This window comes from Erpetoichthys calabaricus, chromosome 16, assembly GCF_900747795.2.
Source record: "Erpetoichthys calabaricus chromosome 16, fErpCal1.3, whole genome shotgun sequence".
Classification (NCBI taxonomy): Eukaryota; Metazoa; Chordata; class Cladistia; order Polypteriformes; family Polypteridae; genus Erpetoichthys; species Erpetoichthys calabaricus.
Genome location: NC_041409.2, coordinates 55,828,305 through 55,844,256, shown reverse-complemented (window position 1 = coordinate 55,844,256; position 15,952 = coordinate 55,828,305). Strand labels below are relative to the sequence as shown.

The window sequence follows — 15,952 nt, the reverse complement described above, 5'->3', positions numbered from 1 at the left end:
TAAGAGTCATGGCTGAAAACCAACAAAAGGATGTATGTCACAATACACTACATTGCTTTTCATGTCCAAATAAGAAATTCACACTGAATGCAGTTTGTTCTGATCAGGCATGTTGGGTGTGAACATCGAGAGAGGTGTGATGATATGGATAGCAAAGAAGAAATATTTTACCACCGCTCTACATATTTTGAACAAAGTGAAGCTAGTGGTTTTTCGACAATGGATCAGAACTGGCCGGTTTTTGCTCATTATGCGTAATTGGCAGATTGACAATTAACTTGGAAATTGCTAGTCGGCTTTATGATTAAAATAAAATGTAAGCTGTGCATATGCGTACTGCACTTCCTAGATATCCTTTACGCGGGTAAAGCAAGTTACAATAAAATGTATGCACAGATAATAAAATAGCATAGTGACTGTGGCTGCGTAAATTGTGTAAGCGGGTTGTATACATAACAAGAATGTTAAAAGTTCCTTTAGCTCTACAGTAACTTCTCTGTCTTGTAATCTGAGTGACCCGAGTGTGAATGCAGCTGGGAGACAAACATGAGGGGCTTAAAAATTACACAGAAACTCTGGCCACTACAATATGTCTGCTCTGTAGAAATCCTTTAGAGCAGTGGTCCGCAGCTAGACTAAACTTTCAGGGAGCCGCAAGATGACTACACATAATTATAAAATGCCAGCAAAATAATTAAATCACTAAAAATCAAGCTACAACAGGGCTGTCAAAATTAAGGCCCAAAGGCCACATCCGGCCCAGGAATCTTTTTGAAGTGCCTTCTTCATCAATATTCAAAACATGTTACATACAGCCCTGTAATGAGTATTAGTTTTCTCAAAGACCACCTTTAAATTCAGTTTCGTATATAGATGGCATCCGTATATAGTGTAGCTGAAATATGTCTCCAGTGTTTGCATTGTATCCAGATACAGATCGGATGGACTCCCCAAACACACACACACACACACAGTAATTCAGGGTTTGGTTCTCACTTGCATTTATCTGCACAGCACAGCGCAGCACAGCACAGTTCAGCTATAGTTTGAATGGGAAAAGGCTGCTCATAATGACCCAATAAGTAATACTGAAAAGAAGGTGAAATGCCATACTGGCAATGATCTGACAGTCTCATCATGGAGAAGATAGGTCGACTTTACTCATGCCACTAATGGTACTGCACAGGTGTCATGGCTGGCTTCCCTCCTGCGGCTTTCCCGACTGTTGCCACTGTCCTGCAGAATTGTGTTTGTCTTTTCTGCTTACTTGATTGTTACAAGTGGAGGGAAAACGCTTTTGCATTTTCACTCATGTTAAATGTGAATATCACTCATGTAAATGCTCCAATGCTGAATCCAGAGGATAACAAAGTGGCTTCTGTAATGAAGTTATGAAAAACTACAGCTTTTAATTCTGCATTTTAAAAATTATTTTTACACTTTTTATTATTCTCAGAAATACTTAATCATTTTATACTTAATTTAAAAAGTAATATTTAAGTTGAGTGAGTAGTGAGCAGCTTTTGTTATCATCAAAAATATCATATTCGGTAAGTTGGTAACAACGCCTATTCATCGTATGTTTTAGAAATTGAGGCATCAGTAAATAAACTATTCACCCATCCAACCATCCACCCATTTTCAAACCCACTTTATCCCCAGTAGGGTTGCAGAAAATTAAAACTTATAGGTTGTTTTTAAAATGGCCTATTAATTTTGTATTATGCTTTAAAAAACACAGACAGTATATTAAACTACCAGCAAATATGATTTGATTAATAAATGTACGTTAAAAAAAGCAACATCTTTGTCAAGACTGCAGGAAAACTACAAAACAAATACCATGGCATGTGTGGGGATAGGGACGTCATAAGAACCGGTACTTCAGTACAATGTCGATACCAAAGATCTGAAAACGTAACGACACCAAGCACAATAATAAGTGAAAAAAGCAAGAGTAAAAACACAAGGCTGAAGTTAGCTACTTATTTGTCAGAATACTTATTCACAAAATGGCTCACAGTTTGTGAGGATATGTATGATATAGCACCACATTAACTTATCAAAAAGAAAAACAGCAAATTCATGTCTGAAAGTGCTTTATGTTCAAGGCAGGAGAATTTCTGCATGTGATTCCACAAATTGTGCTTATTATTATAAAAAAGCCAAAAAAAAACACACACACTTTTACCACATTACGGTGTTAGTTTAGAAATAAAATACTGGGGGCTTTGAGAGTGCTATGATGTGAGCAATCAGATGTGAGTGAGTTTTAATTGTTTAACTTGCAATGTCACTAAGTTGTAAGAGAAGACAAAATGATGGTCCTTTTTAATACTCTGTCTTACACAGTCCCTGCATTCATTCTCAGATTACCACAAACAACTCAACTTATTTCCATTTAAGTATCCATCTGTTTTCTAATCAGTTTATACAGTTCAGGGTCACGGGAAAACCAGTTATAGGCCTGCATACGCTGGCATTGGTAACAACAGTTGTAGCAAGTAAAAACTGAGGTTCAGACAAAGTATCTATTTAGTTTCTATACACTGGCAATGTAATGAGCTGCTTCATTTGCTAATAACAAAATAAAATCTACTTAGTGCTTCGTAGCATAAAGCACTAAGATTATGCCAGTTAGCTGGATGGGGAAATGGCATACTTCACTGCCAAATACCAATATGAAAATGCTAAATTTGTGTTATTTGTTTGGCATTTGAAGCCAATCTAATATTCATTGGAATAACTGTTAAAATGTGATGAACGTGGTAAAAGCACATGTCATATACTTAAAAGGTACGTTTGAGAATGTAATCAAGTCTACCAAATGCACTGCATATCTCGTTAATATTCTAATTCTGGATTAGTACACAAGCTAAGCAGTTAGGTAAACCACAGATCTAAAATACAAGAAACAAAAACAAGAGGTGTTCAGGTACTTTGTTAACACTAGCAGAGCATTCTAGCAATTCATAAAAAAAGAGAGTACAAAGGATAATTTAACAAGTTAAATACAAGTGTAAGAGCCACATAACAAGGAATAGCAAAACAGCTTGATTGAGATGGCAACAGTCAAGTTGATAAATGTCAAGCAGTGTTATATGCTGTTCGGAGTGTTAGAAGCTGTAGTTCACAAAATGAAATACTGCAAGTGTAGCAGTTCTAATGTACTCTACCTCTATTTCAAGACAGATAAACATAACCAGAAGTGATATTCAGAAGGTTGCAATGAAAATTATCCCCCACCACTGCAAACATTCTGTTCTGGAAATATTACCTTGTCTGAAGGTATTCACCCTGAAAGATGTACTACCTTAAACCAATGGTTACTATTCAGGATTTGGCTAAAAATCAGACCCGTCTCTTGCTGAAGATATCTGTTAAAAACCATTAACTTCTTGTGACTATCAATTACATATATTTTGACACACATTTGTAAAACTAAAATAACCTTTATTATTTGTGACATATTCCTACCCGCCACACGAAATTCTATACTCTAGTGATGAACTTGTTGAAACACGGGCATCAGTTCTGTCAGCAGAAGAGCTGGAAACTGGCAACATCCAATCTTCTCGCCTGTCAATATTCCCTTCAGCAACCACTCTAGCTTTTCCTGGGAAAGACATTGTGCCAATATCTGCGTAGACAGGCTGGGGCTTCAGGCTTGATGTTTCTGTACAGTGAAATACATACAAAACAATATGAAAAAAATGCATGTTACAAAAAAATGTAACCTTGTATGTTTGATCTTTTCTTGAGCTATTCCAAATTTAGTGAAATAACATAATAATGATGCCTCAGTAGTTTCATAGTCATGAATAATGCAACTGCTACCTTTTCTTTTTGCTGCTGGCGTTATCATTACATTAAGCGTTTCCCTTCCCAATCTTTTACAAAATGGTAGATAAAAGAAAATATATCATTATAGTAATTGTAATGATAGCAAAGAGAAAAACAGAGGTAAATATAATGAAACTTTAAATTGTTTGGTACACAAAGATTGGTCTGCGGTCTGAGTAATTATTAAAGAACAGAATAAGAACAGCTTTACAGTCCTAATCATTGAAAAAGACAACTCTTATTTATAAAATAATTCAACATCTTTTCATGGTACAACACTATCACTTCTCTTACATCAAAAATGAAAAATATTTCAGAAATTGTTTTCAGGAATATTTTTTGCTAAATTCAAAAATACAACAGTCAAAAGCTACTTATTAGGGTAATTCTGTATTACAATTTTTACATTTTGTTTTACCAAGGATATTTATGTATAAAATAACATGAATCCAATGTTGCTGAATTTGCACTTTAAAGTTCCAAATCTGAGCCAGTGATCAACAACTCCTTGGTCATGAAAATAATATATAACATGAGACAGCCGGACAGCACTAATGCACACGTTACTGGGACACCAATGGCCAGAGGTGGGATCCCCATGTTGATATCAAGAAGAATTTTAAAGACAGCCATACTTAGTGACCTATAAACTCTGGACTGGACAGAGAAGGAATCTGAAAAATTGTAGAGCAAGCAAAAGAGACAAGGAGATCACAACAGGGCACTACAGCATATGTATAGATTACCAGTAATACAGTAGGGTACAGCTTACGAAAAGAATGACAGTAATGCTGAGTTTTGGCAGAAGTGAGCCTGTGTGTAAAACAAATGTTGAAAGAGGCATACATGCTGCTTTTCTGTTGTTCATCAATACTGCACTCACTTGTTTTTGTTCATTAATCCTGTTGGCTCATTTTGAATCTTCTCTACATGACCCTGCACAGTAACTGAAGCAACACAGATATGCTCTACTGCTTATAAGAAAGTGATAGTTTTAGATTCACTTCTTTTGGAAATAAGATAATTTCATACCGTGGTTGTTGGACAACATCATAGTTTTGTAACCTAGAAATACAATTTTGTTCATAAATCTGTAAACCCTGGCAGAATTTGTAAGATGTGTACCATACCTCAAAGAAAAGATGACTGATCAGGCAAAACACATTTAATTTACTTTTTTAATGGAATCCAAATTAAACTACAATCAAACAAAACATCGTAATAAGGAAAATAGTGAGATGGTCCCTGTTCAAATGTGTGCATACCCTTAGTTCTGTGTATTGCCCCCTTTAGCATCAATGATGGCAGGCAGTCTTTTGTGATAGTTGGGAATGATGCCCTTGATTTTCAAGTAGAGCTGCCCATTCTTCTTGGTAAAAACCATCCAAGTCTCTTGAATTTCTGGGTTGTCTTGCATGAACTACATGTTTGAGATCTTCACAAAGTGGATCGTGATTGATACTGAGGTCTGGAGACTGTGATGGCCATTCCAGAACCTTCACTTTTTCTGCTGTAGCCACTGAAAGGTCAAGTTGGCCTTGTGTTCTGGATCACTGTTGTGTAGGAAGATCCAAGTGCATCCCATGCAAAGCTTCTGGAATGATGAATGCAAGTTGTCCTCCAATATTTTCCGGTAACATGTTGCATTTATCTTGCCATCAATTTTCATTAAGTTACCTGTGCCGCTGTAGCTCACACAACCCCACAACATCACAGATCTACCTCCATGCTTCACAGTAGGGATGGTGTACTTATTGTCATGCGCCTTGTATTTATGGTTGTGACCATAAAGTTCAATCTTGATCTCATCACTCCAAAGGACTTTGTTCCAGAAATTTTGAGGCTTGTCTAGATGCTGTTTGGCATATTGTAAGCGGGCAGTTTTGTGGCACTGAATGGTGCAGCCCAATTTGTTCAAGTACCTCCTTATTGTGCATCTTAAAACAGTAAAACCACTTGTTTGCAGAGAAGCCTGTATTTCAGATGAAGTGGTTTGTAGGTTTTTCTTGGCATCTTGACAAATGAATCTTAAGAGTTGTGGCTGAAATCTTGATTGGTCTACCCGACTGTGGCTTAGTACAAACAGAACTCCTAACTTTCCACATTTTATCAGAGTGTGAACATTACTGTCAGGCATTTTGAAATCTCAGGATATATTTTTATATCCTTTTCCTGATTTATATAATTCAACAACTTTTTCTTGCAGGTCCCTCGACAGTTCTTTTCCTTTCCCCATGGCTCGGTATCCGACAAATTCAGTGCAGCTCTGCATGAATTTAAATTGATTATTTATAAATAGACGCTGATTATAATCAAAGAAGATACAGGTGTAGACACTCTTGCTAAATTACCCTTAATGTGAACCTGTGTGTCTCAACTTGTGTGTATATCATCCCCAATATTCAAGGATGTGTACATTTTTGATCAGGCCCATTTGGGTGATTTCATTTATCTTTATGATTTTAAAAAAGGCAGACACCATTATGTGATAATAAATTGTTTGCTCAGGCGAAGCAAACTTCCTAATCAAATGGAAAGCTTTCTGTATGATTACTTGTATTTTCTAAACAATGGCCAATATTTCACAAAATCTGCCAGGGTATGTAAACATATGAGCACAAATGTGTATTTAATGGACTGACATATCTGAGTAATTTTAAAGTGGCTTTGCTCGGATAAGATGATTGTCGTCTTGCAGATTACACTTTCAGCACCACTACCACACATAAGTGTCCAATGTGGTTTGCTACCGCAACATTTAAGCTAAAATTAGCTGGCCTGTTAGTTACTGAAAGAAACCTATTCATAAACCATCATTAGAAAATGTAACCATCACCATGCAGGCAAACCATTACTGATGATGGAAAGACAAATATTTTTTATGCTTTCACTGCCATTTAGAAAACAACTACTAGCGATGCTGCTACTGTGAGAGAAAGCTCAGCAAGTTATGTTGCAAAGTACAGTATACAACGCATTTTATTAACCATAATTTCTATTTTGAATCAGTCTAATTTTCATTTTGTAATGGCTGGTAAACAGGCCTGTTCAATAGTTCATGGCCATTGTGATGGTGGTGGTATTGTTCTTGTTTGCAAAAGACCATTATACAAAGTAGCAGCTCCCATAAAAACGGGAATCAGAGCCAATTTACAGTACAATAATGACAGTCCCAGCTATTGCATTTTTACTACTGTTACACAGAATTTTGTGGGAATTTTTTGCCCAAGTCCTTGCATTTAGAAATACAAAACCTTTTAATTTGCAGGCATTTTTGCCCTTTGCCCCAATTATTTCTTACACTGGACTATTTTCTTTTGCAGAACAGAAAATAAAGAGTTTAATATTCCATATATTAGAGCCATCACATTTTCATTTCCCTATACCAAAACAGAATAAAACAATTCACAAACTTTTTTTCAATGTATTAATAAAGTTTAACATTTCACTACTAGCAGCTTTATCTTGCTCTTGTTATTTACTTTTTGTGTTGCTTCCCTGATTTCACCACTTTGTGATGCCTAATAACAAGCCTATTATGCAAGTGACAAATCTTTGTCTGTTTCAATCCTCTTTCATGTTTCGTTTTTGTACATCATCATCACTATGCTGTCCTGACTCAGTTCTGAATAGTGAACTGAACCCTGAGTGCTTCATCAGATGGCACGCTTGAGATTTCTAACTACTAATTAAAAAAGGATAAGCACAACTTTGAGGGATGTTGTCTTGCCCAGCTCCTTGTTAGTCTTGTTATCCTTCACACTTATTTTCAGCAGGGTTTTCTATACATTTTGCCCAAAGACTAAATCTGGTAATAATGATAGTGAGGTGGAATGTAAGCAAACAAATGTCAAGCAATACCTCACAAAGATTCATTACATTATTTCTAAAATCCCAGTGACTAATAAATTGTACTGCGATGTCATTTAAAATGTCATAGCACAATTATGCCAATTATCCCACTGCAGGATTAAAAACTGGTTCAAGCCTTGAAATAACTCTAACAGGAATTGTGATCCACAGAGAAAAGTAAGCAAAATGAAGTGGAAGTATTACTGATATATCTAAGTAGTACTAGAGTGTTGTACCGCGTTAGCCATTATGGATGTAGTGAGAAGTCAAGCAAAATTACACCTTTTATTGGCTAACTGAACAGATTATAATATGCAAGCTTTCGAGGCAACTCAGGCCCCTTCTTCAGGCAAGATGTAAAGATGATATATCTAATTAATTCCTGGCAAAGACAATCAAGTCAAGTCAAGTCAAGTTGGGAAGCATGCACTGGTACAGTGCGTTGCCACATCCACTACACGACGAAACAACTCGGGACCCCGGTTTGCAACCCCCCAGGCAGACACGCGGTCCAGTTCCACCCTCCGGAAATAACACCTGGCTGCAGCAGATAGAGGGTCATGTGGGTGACCCCTTGGCCTGGTCCAGCCACTTGGGTACCCAACAATAAGGATCTTACGAGCTGGATCACCCTTGGGGAAACACGGCACTATGGCCATGTGGCACAACTGACGCTCCCTCATAATGCAGGTAATGTGTCTCATTCGGGACTCCATGAGCAACCGCTCATTCGACACAAAGTCAAACCAACGGTACCCAAGGATTTTCCAGAGACACACAGTACCAAAGGAGTACAGTCTTCGTCTCAGGTCACTGGATAGCGTCCATGTCTCACAACCATATAGCAAGACAGGAAGCACCAGGACTCTAAAGACTTGGACCTTCATCCTTTTTCATAGATATCAGGAGCACCACACACCCCTTTCCAGCAACCTCATGCTCTCCCAATCCATCTACTGACTTCATAGGAAGAGTCACTAGAGACATGAATGTCACTGCCCAGGTAAGTAAACCTCTCGACAAGGTCAACACTCTCTCCGTAAACAGACACACTGCCAATGGCTGTGCCTAAGAGGTCATTAAAGGCCTGGATCTTGGTTTTTATCAGGACACTCACAAGCCCAGATACTCGGACTCCTCACTCAGTCTTTCGAGCACCTCGATCAGAGCATCCATTGACTCCGTGAAGATCACAGCATCGTCAGCAAAGTCAAGATCCGTGAACCTTTCTTCACCAACAGATGCCCCACAGCCGCTGGACCCCATGACCTTGCCCAACACCCAGTCCATACAAGCATCGAACAGAGTAGGAGCAAGAACACACCCCTGACGAACCCCAGAATGAACTGGAAAAACACAAAGGTTCTGCCTCCACTCTGCACAGCACTCACAGTACCAGTGTACAGGCTGGCCATGATATCCAGCAACCTCGAGGGGATCCTGCGAACCCTCCGGATATCCCACAGGGCAGCTTGATCAACTGAGTTGAAAAGGCTGCAAAGAAACTCAGTGCCAGGATGCGGTCGATGGTAGACTTCTTAGGCGTAAAACCAGACTGTTCCCATCGTTGGTAGGGGAGCAAGTGATCACGGATCCTATTGAGGATGACCCTAGCAGGGACCTTACCCGGCACCGAGAGCAGTGTTATCCCCCTGTAGTTACTGCAATCCAGGCGATCACCCTTCCCTTTCCAGATAGGGACGACAAGTCCCATTTTCCAGTCAGTAGGGATGACGCCAGTCTCCCAAATGGAAGCAAACATTGCTTGTAATGCCAGGAGGATAGCCTTACCACCAGCCTGGAGAAGTTCACCCCGGATACCACAGATCCCTGCAGCCTTTCGTCCCCTCAGCTGGTTCACCACTTGTGCAATCTCAGTGAGATTGGGTGGTTCACAGCTAATTGGAGGATCAGCCCCAAGAACCATGGACCCAAAGATATCCAACATCCTAGCCGTAGGATCAGCTTTGAACAACTGAAAGACAATAACAATTAAATAAATTACATCAATCCACTGTTCACTCTCCTTACACCTTTTAGACGTCCTGCTTTGCTGCCATGTTAAAAGACACAAGGGATGTATGGACTCCGTGATTAAACTTCTGTAGCAAGGAAAACAAAGTTAAGTCCTTTTAACTAACTTGTGGGATTTTAAAAATAAACTTGGCAGTCAGAAAATGTCACTTTCAATAACCCCAACACAACATGAATAGAGTATTTGAAACAAAAACTCAATGATGACTCACCAACAGCTACAGTGCGCAGCTTCTCCAGTACTCCATGCAGCCTGAAAAGAAAAACCGTTGCTTTTAAATTTTCATGTAAACAGTGTAACCATATAAAAAATAAGTGATCCAAATCATTTAAAAATATATTTTTTGTGTTAAGGGAAATGAGAGAACAATTGGGATTGGCTGGAACCTGGAGGATAACGAAGAGGAGTTCTTATTGCATATAACTTACCAGATGGTGAACTTTAATGTATTGCTGCCCAGAAACAAGGAAAGATCATCAGCCATTTGTTGTGCACTTTTCTTGTTGGCTACCATTACCATGATGTAATCAGGCAACTCCTCATCTAAGACAGCAAACAAAAAAAATAATAAGAAATGTAAACATTTACTACAGCTAGATGTACAGTATGACAATGTGAACAAACACAAACAGAAACAACTCACCAACATATGCTCCTAGTTCTTGCAATTTTCCTTTAATAGCAGCCTAAGAATAACAGACAAATTAGATTAGAATTAACATTCTAGTTGTTTTTCTGCTTTATACAATTAAAATATATTTTGAAATTACTACGTGCCAGAACAATAACCAATGTTTTTAATTTAACGTTACCAAAATATATAGTATGTGTGATGCAATATTCATGCAAACTGTGGAAAAGTGAAAAAAGCTATTCAATCCATATTTTGTAACAGGATCATAGAATTCTATGAAGGTTGCCCAAAAATTCTGCAATGCTTTCTATAACTAAGTCATAATAAGAATTAAATATCTGCTACATATTCTGTGGTTAACTTGAAATATCCTGCTTCCTATTGCAGAGCGGAGTAATATTCTGCTTCCTTGCATATGCAAAGTATGTTTTAAACAACTGCTATTTACTTACTTGAGTCTAAGTAAGAATTGGCAATAAACATTTCCAGGAGCTCAAAATGTACAGTAAGACAATGCTGTTAATCAGAGTACTGTTAGCCCCTGAACTGAGGGCTCTGAGAATGGCCAAGTAGTTACTGGAAAAGCAGCTGCCAGTACAGGATTAAGACTGGTGAAAGAAGGGGATGCACATGCTGTTATTTCTAACTGGTGTAAAGTTGACAGAGATTAACTTACAAAATAAAAAAGGAGTGTAGTAAATGCATGTGGTTATTGTTTGACTACAATAAAATAAATCCATACTAAGTAAAAAGTAAAAAAAAATCAGTAAAACATTCTGGCAACTCTCATAATAAACTGAAGAGTCTAACAGAACTTAATATTATAAAATATTATAGTTATACAACTTTGAAATTTACTTTCAAAATAATAATACATTTCTAAAAATTGCAAGTGAAGGCTAATTAGACTATTAGTATTCTATACAAGTGGGCTTTATTATGAAGCATTTAAAATAATTAAAAGTTATACTGCACAGCAAACTGTACAGCATAATTTTCTAACTGCTTTGTAATATGGTAATATCTTTAAAAGCAGACTGTAAAGTGATGTAATGATGCCACGTTTTCTGCTGACAAATTTGGCTATAAATACCACAACCCAGACCTGGGTATGTGGTCTTTAAATAGATGTTAAAGAAACTGGTAACAGCCTTCCACTTCTACAAGAACACAGAAACAGTAAATAATCCTTTAAGTAATCAACCATTCTATTAAAATCACTTTCTTGACTTGCTTTTTTTTTCTCCAGTCACCATGGAGAGCTGGAGCCAGTTTTGTACATGCAATTAACTATTCCATCAGAAATGCATCCTCATTGGGTTAAATCTGAATTGGCAATTAACTTAAATAAGCACAACATACACAGAAGGGGGAACCTTAGCCCGAGATCAAAACTTGGAACCTGACGCTGTCAGCTGGCACTGGCACTGACACTACACTACACCAACATGTACACGTGCACTTTTAAGGCTCCTTTCATAGGCTGTTAAACTGGAAATACCGTACACTATAGACAAACTAGGTGTAAAGTAATTTACAAACGTATAGTAAACAAAGGAATTTCATCTTCTAAAATAACATGCTCTCATTGTATGTTTAGGAAAATTAGAGTTCTCCGTTTAAAGGAAATCGCCTACAGATCGAAGTAATTGATATCTCGCCAATTATAAATATTATAACCGGACACAAAACTACTTAAAACAAAAGAAAGACAAAAGCACACTTCTATAACCATCACATGCAAATAAAATCATTTGTATCGGTGGTCTGTAGCTTGAAAAACTCCTTTATTTTCGAAATCAAATCTTAACTACTGAATTTTCGAAATTATTTCACTATGTTCGTGACAACTGCCTACTGTACTTTTTGTACTTAACAGTATTCTGAAATAAATAAGGAAACACACATAGCGGCGAAAAGTCTAATTCAAATAATGTGAGAGACCTAGTTCAACAGAAAATGTAAACAGGTTACTAATATACTGGAAATAACAGTCATTCAGACAAACTAGATATACATAGCTAATCACTAAATATGAATTACTGATTAGCGTTATGGAGAGCAGATCAGTGCGAAAACGGCCATTTCCAGTTTAAACATTTCATAAAACCCACAATGATAATGGAAACATGCAAAACGTACTCTTATTTTCCGACTGATTTCCGTGCCTATCTCCATGTTTCTTTTTTCTCACTATACAAAAAAATATAACATATACAAGAACTCCTTTAGTACAGAATACTTCCTCACGCTTTGTAAATCATGACTGTAACCGGAAGTTGTCGGGGATGCTGGGATGGGAATTGCGTCACGCGCAGAAGACCCTATAACGTTTGATTGATGTGTGTTGGCAATTACATGATTCGCTGAAGTAGAATTTGATTTACAGTTATTCCGCCCCCGCCACCCGCCCATTTTATTCTATTTGATACTATCCACTTGCAGAGCCACAGCACCATACGTCACCGCAGTTGTAGACCCGCAGTTACAGACCCGGAAGTGACGTCTCCGTCGTATCAGGACTGACTTTGTAAAATTACTTTTGGAAGGTTTCGGCAAAGCCCGGAAAGTAACGTCGGTTCAAGGACCCGTTCTGAAATTAAGCGATAAAAATGAGAAGGAAAAACAGTACATCAAACCAAATAATACGCATCATTGTGAAGTTCATTGGGTTTCTGCCATCACGTTGTGTCATACATCAAACTAAACAATACGGATCGTTTCTGTGAAATACACTATTAACATTTACGTTGTGTTCGGGTCTGTGGGAACCATTTAACATGTCGACAAAATTAAAATCGTCAAGATCTGTGTTAATTGAAAACAGTTTTTCGTTTACATTCATGAAACGAAGTATACAATATAATTATAATGTTTATACCACGTTAAGAGTTTAGTAAAACGTTAATAATAAAAGTGATTACGTTTTTTGAAATGTACTATGCATGTGTGCAATATTGTTCTAAACCAATTTAAAATGAACATTTAAGCCAATCTAATATTTTTAAACATGTGAAGAAAACGGCAATACATATTCTACACTGAATTATGCTATATATTAATTGACTTATATAGAACTGCTCTAGTTTTTGTCACTTATTAACGATGGGCCATCAAAAAAAATAAAAATACTAATAACACAATTTATTTATATAGCACCCTTCCTATGCCCAAAATTCAGAAAGAACAACATGACCTATATAACATTGGCTACAAATAATATCTTGACTAAATAAAGATAAATACAGGATATACAAAACATTCAAAAAGAATAAAAGACAATAATGCAGACTAAAATACAACATATAATACTACAAAAAAATCTTGAACAAATAACATAAATTGTGATAAAAATGCAAACCCAGAGTACCTGGACAGATAAAGGGGATAAACTGAAAGAAGGGGCAGAATGTCAGGTCTGTTTAATGTCTTCCTAAATGAATGAGTTAAAAACAAATGAATGGAGTCAGCTGATCTCATTAATTTCAGGATGTCATTCCACAGTCAGGGCGCTATATAGAGCTGAAGACCCTGCTGTCACCCACAGCGTGCAGGTTAGTGGGGGGCACAGAATGAGAGGACCTTAGTGGGCAGGTCAAGAACAGAATTTGATATTCAATCCTGTAAGACACAGGAGGCAGTGAAGGTGCAGCAGGATGGCTGTGATGTGCTCGCTGTTGTTGGTTTGTGTCAGGACTCTTGCAGTTAAGCTTTGAATCAGCTGGAGCTGTGATATAAATCACAGGCTGTTGTTTATCCCACCTGTTACTTTCCTGAAGCTGTTACCCATAATCCTTGTCTTGGGGCATCCAGTAAATTTAGTCTTGATACAAACCTTAAATTAATTGATAACCAAAAAATAAGGTGTATAAATAGACCAAGGGATAAAACCAGACCCTTCACCAGGGGCATCTGTAATAGAAATTTACTACAAATTAAAACAAAAAGTATATCACCAATTCAGAAAGAAGCATACAGTTTTATATGCTGCTTATTGAACATTCGCTCTCTTGGCACTAAAGCTGTTTTGGTAAATGATATTATATTACGTACAAAATCTGATCTGTGTCTTCTCACCAAAACCTGGCTTAGTAAATGTGACACTGTCCCCCTAGCTGAGGCGTCACCAGATGGCTACTCGTTCCTTCATAAGTCTAGAGATTCAGGTCGAGGAGGAGGCCTTGTAATAATTCATTGTAACAAAATGCAAATCACTTCTAAAAATTTAGGCAACTTTACATCCTTTGAGGCATTCATTTTAAATATTAAAACAGATTCCAACACAATTATAGTGCTAGTCTATAGACCACCAGGGCCGTATTCATTGTTCATGTCTGAATTTAGCAATCTTTTATCTGACTTGGCTATAAATTATGATCACGTAGTACTGATGGGGGATTTTAATGTACACATTGATGTGGAAACTGACACTTTTAGCAAATGTTTTACTTATTTGTTAAATTCAGTAGGATTTTGTCAGAATGTCAAAGGTCTAACTCATAATCATAACCACACATTAGATTTAATTATAACTTACAAAGTTGAAATTCAAAATTTAATTATTACTCCATTAAATGAAATTATTTCCGATCATTACTTAATTACATTTGATTTAGTCCTGCCCTTGCCAACACACTCCCAGATTAAAACAAAGACAGTGCGACATCTAGATTGTAATTCTGCTTCAAAATTTATAGATACTTTGAGTAAGTCGAGTGTAATTGTGGAAAACCATTTAGATCAGTTAACATCAAATGTAAACATGGAAAACAATTTAGATGAGCTAACATCACATTATAATGTGACCTTCAGAAATGCTCTGGACACAGTGGCTCCCCTTAAAACAAAAGTGATCAAAGCACACAGAAACTCTCCCTGGTTTAATGAAAACACTCGAGCTCTTAAATTAGAGTGTCGAAAACTGGAGCGCAGATGGAGAACAACAAAGCTACATGTCTTTCAAATTGCATGGACAGAGAGTGTTAATAAATATAAAAAAGCCCTCTTTAAAGCTCGGTCAGAATATTATTCTACATTAATAGATAGCAATAATAAAAATCCTCGGGTACTGTTTAGAACAGTGGCTAAATTAACAAATGGAAATTCAGATCAACAGTGCAAAATACCAACAGATATTAGCAGTACAGACTTTATGAACTTCTTCAATAAGAAAATTAAAAATATAAGATCCCAGATCTCTGCATCACAGTACAAACCAAATACTAGCTTAGCAGACCCTGTCTCACATTGTACTCAGCACTTTAGTAATTTTAATCCTGTAACTGAGCAGGAAGTCTTAACTTTAATTTCTAAAACGAAGCCCACTACTTGTTCCCTAGATCCAGTGCCAACAAAACTAGTAAAAAGTGCAATGGATGTTCTTGCAGTGCCTATTCTAAACATTATCAATAGTTCATTATTGCATGGCACAGTACCTGATACACTAAAAGTGTCAGTCATTAAACCATTACTTAAAAAGTCAGACCTTGACCCACATATACTAAATAATTATAGGCCTATTTCAAATTTACCGTTTCTCTCTAAAATACTAGAAAAAGTAGTCGCCAGTCAGCTTCAGTCACACCTTA

The 15,952-nt window shown here is 37.0% G+C and overlaps 1 protein-coding gene across 1 annotated transcript in view; it reads right to left on the bottom strand.

Moving 5' to 3' along the window:
* Positions 1 to 12,643, bottom strand: part of zc3h14 (zinc finger CCCH-type containing 14) — a 49,888-nt gene extending 37,245 nt beyond the window's left edge. Inside the window, exons 1-5 of the mRNA XM_028821463.2 lie at positions 12,507 to 12,643; positions 10,374 to 10,416; positions 10,159 to 10,273; positions 9,942 to 9,982; positions 3,478 to 3,676 (exon numbers count right to left, since the gene is read on the bottom strand). Of these exons, the coding sequence (XP_028677296.1) occupies positions 3,478 to 3,676; positions 9,942 to 9,982; positions 10,159 to 10,273; positions 10,374 to 10,416; positions 12,507 to 12,542 (434 nt within the window). The 5' untranslated portion in view covers positions 12,543 to 12,643. The remainder of the gene's footprint in view (positions 1 to 3,477; positions 3,677 to 9,941; positions 9,983 to 10,158; positions 10,274 to 10,373; positions 10,417 to 12,506) is intronic.
* Positions 12,644 to 15,952: the final 3,309 nt, after the last annotated feature.